This window comes from Mandrillus leucophaeus, unplaced genomic scaffold (assembly GCF_000951045.1).
Source record: "Mandrillus leucophaeus isolate KB7577 unplaced genomic scaffold, Mleu.le_1.0 Scaffold980, whole genome shotgun sequence".
NCBI lineage: Eukaryota > Metazoa > Chordata > Mammalia > Primates > Cercopithecidae > Mandrillus > Mandrillus leucophaeus.
Window position 1 is genome coordinate 596627 of NW_012110697.1, and position 7964 is coordinate 604590.

At 48.2% G+C, this 7964-nt stretch overlaps 1 protein-coding gene across 3 annotated transcripts; it reads right to left on the bottom strand.

The window, feature by feature from the left end:
* Window positions 1-4434: 4434 nt before the first annotated feature.
* On the bottom strand, window positions 4435-7744 carry LOC105532748 (granzyme B). 3 transcript variants are annotated; one of them, XM_011971022.1, is made up of 5 exons: window positions 7583-7676; window positions 6393-6540; window positions 5801-5936; window positions 5531-5596; window positions 4435-4693 (listed from the first exon to the last, which is right to left on the bottom strand). In XM_011971022.1, exons 1-5 carry the CDS (start codon window positions 7635-7637, stop codon window positions 4550-4552), a joined length of 549 nt encoding a protein of 182 aa, XP_011826412.1. In that variant the 5' UTR covers window positions 7638-7676; the 3' UTR covers window positions 4435-4549. The 3 variants fall into 3 exon arrangements, with proteins under 3 accessions (XP_011826412.1, XP_011826413.1, XP_011826411.1); XM_011971021.1 differs by having other exon boundaries at window positions 4439-4693; window positions 5336-5596; window positions 7583-7744; XM_011971023.1 differs by lacking the exon at window positions 5531-5596.
* Between the last annotated feature and the right edge of the window lie 220 nt (window positions 7745-7964).

The following is a 7964-nucleotide window of genomic DNA, read 5'->3' on the forward strand; positions in this document are numbered from 1 at the left end:
ACCATATGACCCAGCCATCCCATTACTGGGTATATACCCAAAGGATTATAAATCATGCTGCTATAAAGACACATGCACACGTATGTTTATTGTGGCACTATTCACAATAGCAAAGACTTGGAATCAACCCAAACGTGCATGAGTGACAGACTGGATTAAGAAAATGTGGCACATACATACCATGGAATACTATGCAGCCATAAAAAAGGATGAGTTCGTGTCCTTTCTAAGGACATGGGTGCAGCTGGAAACCATTATTGTCAGCAAACTATTGCAAGAACAGAAAACCAAACACTGCATGCTCTCACTCATAGGTGGGAATTGACCAATGAGATTACTTGGACATGGGAAGGGGAACATCACTCACCCGGGCCTATTATAGGGAGGGGAGAGGGGGGAGGGATGGCATTGGGAGTTATAACTGATGTAAATGACGAGTTGATGGGTGCTGACGAGTTGATGGGTGCAGCACACCAACGTGGCACATGTATACATGTGTAACAAACCTGCATGTTGTGCACATGTACCCTAGAACTTAAAGTATAATAAAAAATAAAAAAAAATAAAGGGTCTTAGTAGTCTTATCTTATTGGGCTACAGTAGTCTTCCAATGACCTTCACTAATGGTCCTGAAAATATCAAGAGGTATCTCAGTGAATCCCATTTTCCCGTGGCAATCAGGATTAATCACCCAGCTGCTAAAGTAACCTACTTATCTGACTGTTGATTTCCTTTTCAGGAATTGAGACCTCTAGACCAGCAAAGCTCAAGATTATGGAGACAGAAACAAAAACTCTAAATGTGGCTCATTAGGTTTAATAACCAGGGGGTAACTCCTAATCAGAGGGGCAAGGAATGTTTGGAAACATTCTTTGTTTCCAAAACCATGTATTCTAGCTATGAAAGAACCGACACTATATGTTTATTACTGCTTAAAAGCATATGCTACATCCTGTAGCACAGCATCCCAATCTTGCAGGTAGCTGTTTCTCAGCTGTCATTATTTTCAGTCTTCAGTAAGCTATTCTGCAATTCTCTCAGGTCAGCTGCTTCTAAGTGATATGGTACATTGCTGCCATGGTGACATATGTTAGTTGGTCAAAAGCAATCTTGTGTGGGTTACCAAGATAAGAAGTAAACCCTATAAGTTGTGTAAGTTCACAAAGAGTGGTACTGGGAGAAGCATGGTGGTGGGCTGGGAAGGCAGTCATAACAATACGTATTCCCAGAAACAAATTAACAAGATTTTGCTTTCTTTGGAGTCTATATCCTCCATGAGCCCACTTGGCAGTTCTCTCCCTGGTTGTGCTGGGACCTGATTCTTCCTGTGGCCCTGGAGAAAAAGAAGCATGGTAGGAGTGGATCTCAGTGGGCTGAGGCATTTCCTTTCCTAGAGTCAGTAGGGACACTATAGAGATTTTAAGCAAGGGAAAGATTATTTCTTCATATGGTAGGGGTTGGAGGCAAACTTCCACATACCAAGGAGATTTGAAGGAGTCAGCATGTTTAAAGTACTTACCTGCCTCTGAGTCCACCTAAATACACCTGTGGACAGATTTCAGCTTACCAAAGGGAATTGCTTTGAATACTTCTCACTAAACAGCTGCTGCAGAAGCCCACAGTCTTTCTCTCCAGGGAGGTGTCTGAGCACAAGCTTAGTTATTGTCTGGAGATTCCAGAAAGTCATCTTGGGGTGAACATTAGAAGACTTTTAAAGCTACTTTCTGGCCTGGTCATCAGGGGGCGTGGGCTCTGTTCAGGCTCTGTCCTCACTTCTGTGATATCTTCAGTCAGTCACTACCCTTTCCTGAAACTTTGTTTCTTTCTTCTTGCTCAGAAGTGGATAAAGGCCTACAACAATGGTTTTCAAACTTGTTTTAAACCACAGAACCATTTCCCCAAAGTAAGTATCATACCTAAACTGATTATGGACACGACCAGGCAACTTTAAAAAATACTATTATTTTGTTTTGCTTCCTGCGTTTTCCTTTTCCAGTGAAGGAGCCAAGTCATTAGTATTTCTTAGGTGCAGGGATTTTTTTTTTCCCCGTTCCAAATCAGAAACCGTGTGATACTCACTTATTTTATAAAAGTGCCCAAGATTAAGAGATTGAGTTGCGGCTAGGTGTGGTGGCTCACACCTGTAGTCGCAGCACTTTGGGAGGCCGAGGTGGGCAGATCACTTGAGGTCAGGAGTTCAAGACCAGCCTGGCTAACATGGTAAAACCCTGTCTGTACTAAAAATACAAAAATCTGTCGGGTGTGATGGTGCACGCCTGTAATCTCAGCTACTCAGGAGGCTGAGGTAAGAGAATTGCTTGAACCCAGGGGGCACAGGTTGCAGTGAGCTGAGATTGCGCCACTGCACTCCAGCCTGGCTGATCAGAGTGAAACTCTGTCAAAAAAAAAAAAAAAAAAAGGGATTGTGTTGCAGCATGCTTAGTGCACACTGAGATGAGAAAGGGCATGTCCTTGATAGTTACATGATCCTAGAGGGAGATTTTACTCCATGCCACAATAGTGTAGTGCTGTGTATATTTGGGACAGGGAGGCACTAACCTAGAGCTAGTACTTCTGTTCAACTCCCAGGCAGTACTCCATATTAGCGGCAAGACCTTGGAGAGGTGACTGCTGGGAGTGTTTAGCAGGGTGAGCTTAACACAGGGCAACCCTCATTCAACAAAATGTCATATACTCTATCGGTGACCTCCAAGCCAAGAACTTCCTAACATTCACAAGTCCAGGTAGTTTTGGAAACTACAAATGTAGCAGTAATCAAGTGGCCTAAACAATAGAGGCATTGCTCCATTTTCTCAGCCTGCGTGAGCCTTCCTGATTCTAGTTTCATTCTGTACAGGTAGGAGCTTGTGTAATGACAGGGATTATGCTTCTGGTGGTCCAATCAAATGGGTGTTTTTCCTACAATTTGAATCTTTATAATAACGTTCATCCTTGCTACTTTTTAAACAAATGAAAATAAGCCTGCCCTAGTTGTCTTCTTCCTGCCCTGCTACGCTTCCCCTAGGTGAAGACGATGCTCCATTGAACAGTTTGACAACTTCATGTCTGGAAAGTAAATGATTAAAGTCGTTTTCAAATCCCATACATTGTTTTTCTGGAGTCACACATGACAATATTCATACAAACTGTATGAATAGCTGGCCTTTCTTCATATCTTCCCACTTAGGATACCCAGAGACCCACGTGGTTCCATAAGGGCCTTGCTACTGAGATGCCAGGCCACCTCATGCCCTGGCAGAGAGGGGCCTCAGAAAAACCAGAAATAAAAATAAGATACAAATACTTTAATCACATGGATTTCCATATATGTCTCGATCTTGTGAACTAATCTGAAGGATAGAAAGGGAGTGAAACAATTTGGATGGAAATTCTCAACATTGTCAGTTTCACTTGGGTTCAGATGATAGAGTCTGTTATTGTGTTCTCTTACTACCCTCTATGCCTGGTACATAGTAAGTGCTCAATGAGTATTTGTTTGTTGATTGATAGAAAAGATTGTGCTTTCCAGTCCTTCTGCAGAAAGGAGTCCTTTTGAACCCAAAGGGCTGATGTAGCCCAGGTGGCTAGCAGGGAATCTTAGCCTAGAGGCCAGCAGTGACCAAGAGGAACAGGTTTAAAGGGGCTCAGCCTGCTGACTGCCCAGGTGGGCAGTGAACCTTGAGTGTATGGGAGGACACTGGGCTGGATGGGAGGGGTTGAGCTGGCTCTACCTAGGGGAGAGATGGAGCCAAGGGTTGGAGAGAGACCTTGCCAGCCTTGTCCTCCGTGGGTCTTACCTGGTGCCACACAGGCCTGGTTTTTCTGAGGCCCCTCTCTGCCAGGGCATGAGATGAGCTGGCATCTCAGTGGCAAGGCCCTTATGGAACCACATGGGTCTCTGGGTATCTTAGGTGGGTAGATATGAGGAAGGGCCCAGATCAGGTCAGCGTGGACTGGAGAGGACAAAAGTTGGTGGATTCTGAGAACACTCAGCAGGGATGAAGAGAAGGGGCAGCCAAGAGGCTGAAGGACGAGTTGAGCTTTGAGCTCAGAGGAGGGTAGAGAAACTAAGCCCAGGGGAGAATGAGGAGCCCCAGTGGGGGATGAGGAGTTAGGTCCCATGGTATTATCCCTTTTTTCTCTGTCATGTAACACTGGAGAAGGAGGTAAGAAGTTTTCGCTAAGCCCCAGGACCAAAGTGGTCCATGTTGTCTCCTGATGGTGCTCAGCTTCAGCCCTGGCAGAAGGGCAGGCCCTGGAGAAACTGGTGTGGATAGGAAAGAGCTGAATATCAGCTTTGCGTGGGGGTTTGGGGAGGTGGCAAGGGGTGAGGGGAGAGGAGAAAGCAGAAGACAGCAAAATTGTGTCATTGGCCTGCATAGCACAGAACTGGTGCCTGAGAATGAGGGTCAATGAATAAACGAGAAACCAGCCTTTGCACTCAACCAAGAGGTATTTATTCAGTTGCTGGCACCTCTCCCAGTGTAAATCTGGACTCGGCTCCGAGAAGGTGGTTCATCACAGAGGGGGCTTAGTTTGCTTTCTGTAGTTAGTGGCGTTTCATGGTTTTCTTTATCCAGCGTACAAAGCTTGAGACTTTGGTGCAGACTCGTGGAGGCTTGCCATTGCTTCGTCCATAGGAGACAATGCCCTGGGCCACCTTGTTACACACAAGGGGGCCTCCAGAGTCCCCCTGTGAATAGACAGTGGAAGGACTGAGTTGATGCTCCTCTGGGTCCTGCCCTCTCTGCCATCTCAAGCCCCCGCTTAGAAAAGGCCAACTTGCACAGCGTGCATGTGGGAGATGAGAGGGCAGGGCAGGCTGCTGGTGGCCCCCAGCTGCCAAACTCTGGCTCTGGACATTGTTACTGCTTCACCTCATCCCAGCGGCCAGCCTCTGTCATCTCCCCCAGATCCTGGGATCACAGGAATGTGGGACCGTTGGCTGTTTAAGGACCCAGAAACGGGCAAGGAGGGCTGACATCCACCATGGAGGACCAGCCCATTAACCACATTGGGTACTGACCTCTGAAGACACACCTGGTTGTAATTACTGCACTCCCAGTGGGCACAGTTTCCTAATATCTGTGACCTGGAGTGGGTAGAGTGTTGCAAATTCATCCTTCCAAAGGAGCACATCCACCATAAGCCTCCTCGTAAGTTTGCAGAGGCCCTAATTTCTCCCCAGCTCTGTCTAGTCCCCTTTTCTCTTTCCAGAGAGAAAGACCACAGTCTAGTGGGTGAAGGAGTTCCCCACTGCTTAGGTCTGCAGGTCTCAGATCTTCCCCAAACATCTTTCTCCCCAGAGCCAATCCAGGCAGATGCATAGTCTTACCTTAAAGGAAGCCTTTTGAATCTCTGGGTCCCCCACGCACAACTCAACAGTACTGTCGTAATAATGGTGTAAGCGGGATTTGCACGTTTGATCATCCTCCACTGTCAACTTCACCTCCTGCAGTGTGTGTGAGTATTTTCCCTCGGGGGTCGTCTGTCCCCAGCCGGCCACATCACACACCTGCCCTGGCTTCACCTGGGCCTTGTTCCTAGGTAGCCTGAGGGGCTTCACAGCTGTGGTCCGCTTGGCCTTTCTCTCCAGCTGGTGGGGAAGAGGCAAGAAAGTTCAGGTCAGCCAACGAACTTCTGGGCCCTGACACAGTGATGGGACTATGCTGTCTTCTCTCTCCTCTGAGGCACAGGAATTAACCAAAAGGCCAGGATGGAAAGGAGGGAAGGGCCTGCATCACAGTGGGAGTGGAACCAACTGGACTTCTTGCTCAAGAAGAGCAAGAGTGTGCCTCACCTGTAGTAGCATGATGTCGTTGGAAAAGTTCTCAGGATTATAGGCTGGGTGGGGGATGGCTCTTTTCACAGGGATAATCTGCTGGGTCCGCTCCTGTTCCTTGATATTGTGGGCCCCCAAGGTGACATTTATGGAGCTGCACAGAGAGCAGAGTGAGGATGGGGGCGGAGTCACAGAGGATACAGCCCAGAGACAGTGAAGAGCAGGTGACAGCTGGGGCAGGGCTGCAGTTGAGGGGAAATTAAGGGGACAGTCTGTCCCCAGGAATTGGAATTCTGGTAATTGCACCATGTTTCTCAGGGGTCGGTTCCCCCTTGAAACACAGGTGGAATTGCTTCAGTTTGTATTCTTATGCCAAAGTATGCCCCCAGTTCTAAATATGGCAGGCTTGGTCACTCTGCTATTTCTTACTTCAGCGGCGCCTCTGGAACCAACCTTCCCCCGTCTCCACAAACTTACCTGCCCTTTTCTCACGCTCTAAGGAGCCCTCCTGGCATATGTGTTCCCAGGAGCCCAAGGAGCTCCTTGGGAAGAAGGCAGGGGTCTCTGTGGAGTGTTGCCGGGAAGGTGTGGGCTGTTTTCTGCTCCTCACCTTCCCCAACAGTGAGCAGCTGTCAGCACGAAGTCCTCTCGTATCAGGAAGCCACCGCACCTCTTCAGAGACATCTGATCCCAGATCATAAGATAAGCCATATAGGGGCGGGAGTGGGGCTTGACCTCATGTCCCCCGATGATCTCCCCTGAAGGAAAAGTCTCTCTGCTTGTGTGCACCCATGGAATCTGCTGGGTGGGCACCTGCTTGATGGCTCCAGAATTCCTGGGCATTTGGGAACCTGGGATAGCCTGGACTTGGGAGGGGCCTGGAGGAAGGGGTTTCAATTTCCTGCTCTGTGAAAGGGAAGAACAGCAGACTTTGGTCTGTAAATCTTTCTTCCATATGTAGTCGAAGGCAAGCATACCTGTCTTAGGGACAGTGAAATCCCAGAGGCTCCTGATCATTCCTTTCCTGACTTTGCTTTGTTTCAGGTGAGTTTCCAAGACCCTATGAGTCCCATGGTTTCTAGGATAGCGCTGCTTTCTAATGGCCAGAGCATAAGTGGAGGGATCTAGATACTGTCATATCCTATTTCCTAGCACCTGACATGTAGTGGGTGCCCAATAAATGTTCATGGCTGCATTATGGACTGGCTCCAGTTAGCCTCTGGATGAGGGCTGGCAGAGCAGTGCTGGTGGAATTCTAGAAAACAGGGAAGTTCGGGCTTGCCATAGTGCCTCATTCTTGGAAAGAGGGGGGCCACCAAAGGCCAGGGAAGAAAAGCAGAGTTGGAGAATGGGACTGAGCAAACACATTAACAGTGTTCTGAGGACAGTGATTGCACCAGTTCTGCTGTCAGCTGAGCTCTGGGTTTCTCTCCTAAGTAGACGGTGAGAGAAGGACCTGTGTTATCCCAGAAACAGAAGCCAGGCCTACTCTAGAATAATTTAATATTTCTCTTTTCTAGTTTCCCATCCTCTGCCATTTACTTCTAGGAAAGTCCTGCTCTCCAGGTGACAAAGGTGGGCTCTGGAGAGGGGATAGTACCCACTGGCTCTTCTTGAGAACGGCCTTCTGCTCTGCCATTCCTGCTGATAGCTTATCCAGCATCACACCTGGGGGGTCTTGGTACAATGGGAGCTGGAGTTCAGAACATTCCTGGTAGATAGATGGATCAGGAATGTGGAGAAAGGGCAGGAGACCTATGGGATGGGGTTGGGCCCCCGAGGGTGGAGACGATCACTCACCTGCATCTGTCCTGGGCAGCAGGAGGAAGGCCAGCAGGAGCAGGATTGGTTGCATCTTCTCAGAAAGGCTGTCCTGGTTGGAGCTGCTGTTGTTTCCTCCTTGCTCTCTTTTAGCTCTTGGGAGAGGAAAGAGGTGGAGCAGGCTCAGTGACTTCATGTTCCCCTCTGGTTTTGTGGTGTCTCATCACAGATTTTCTGAGAATGCTGCCCACCCCAACTGCTTCTGCCTGATGACGTCCTCTGGGTGCTTGTGTGAAAATCATGCAGTGACCACATCAGCACCCACAGCTGATGACTCAGAGTAGACTACCTATTCAGCCCAGAGCAGGAACCCAAGCATATGAAGTGAACTGTAGGATATGGTATCAGCCAGTAGAGGTAC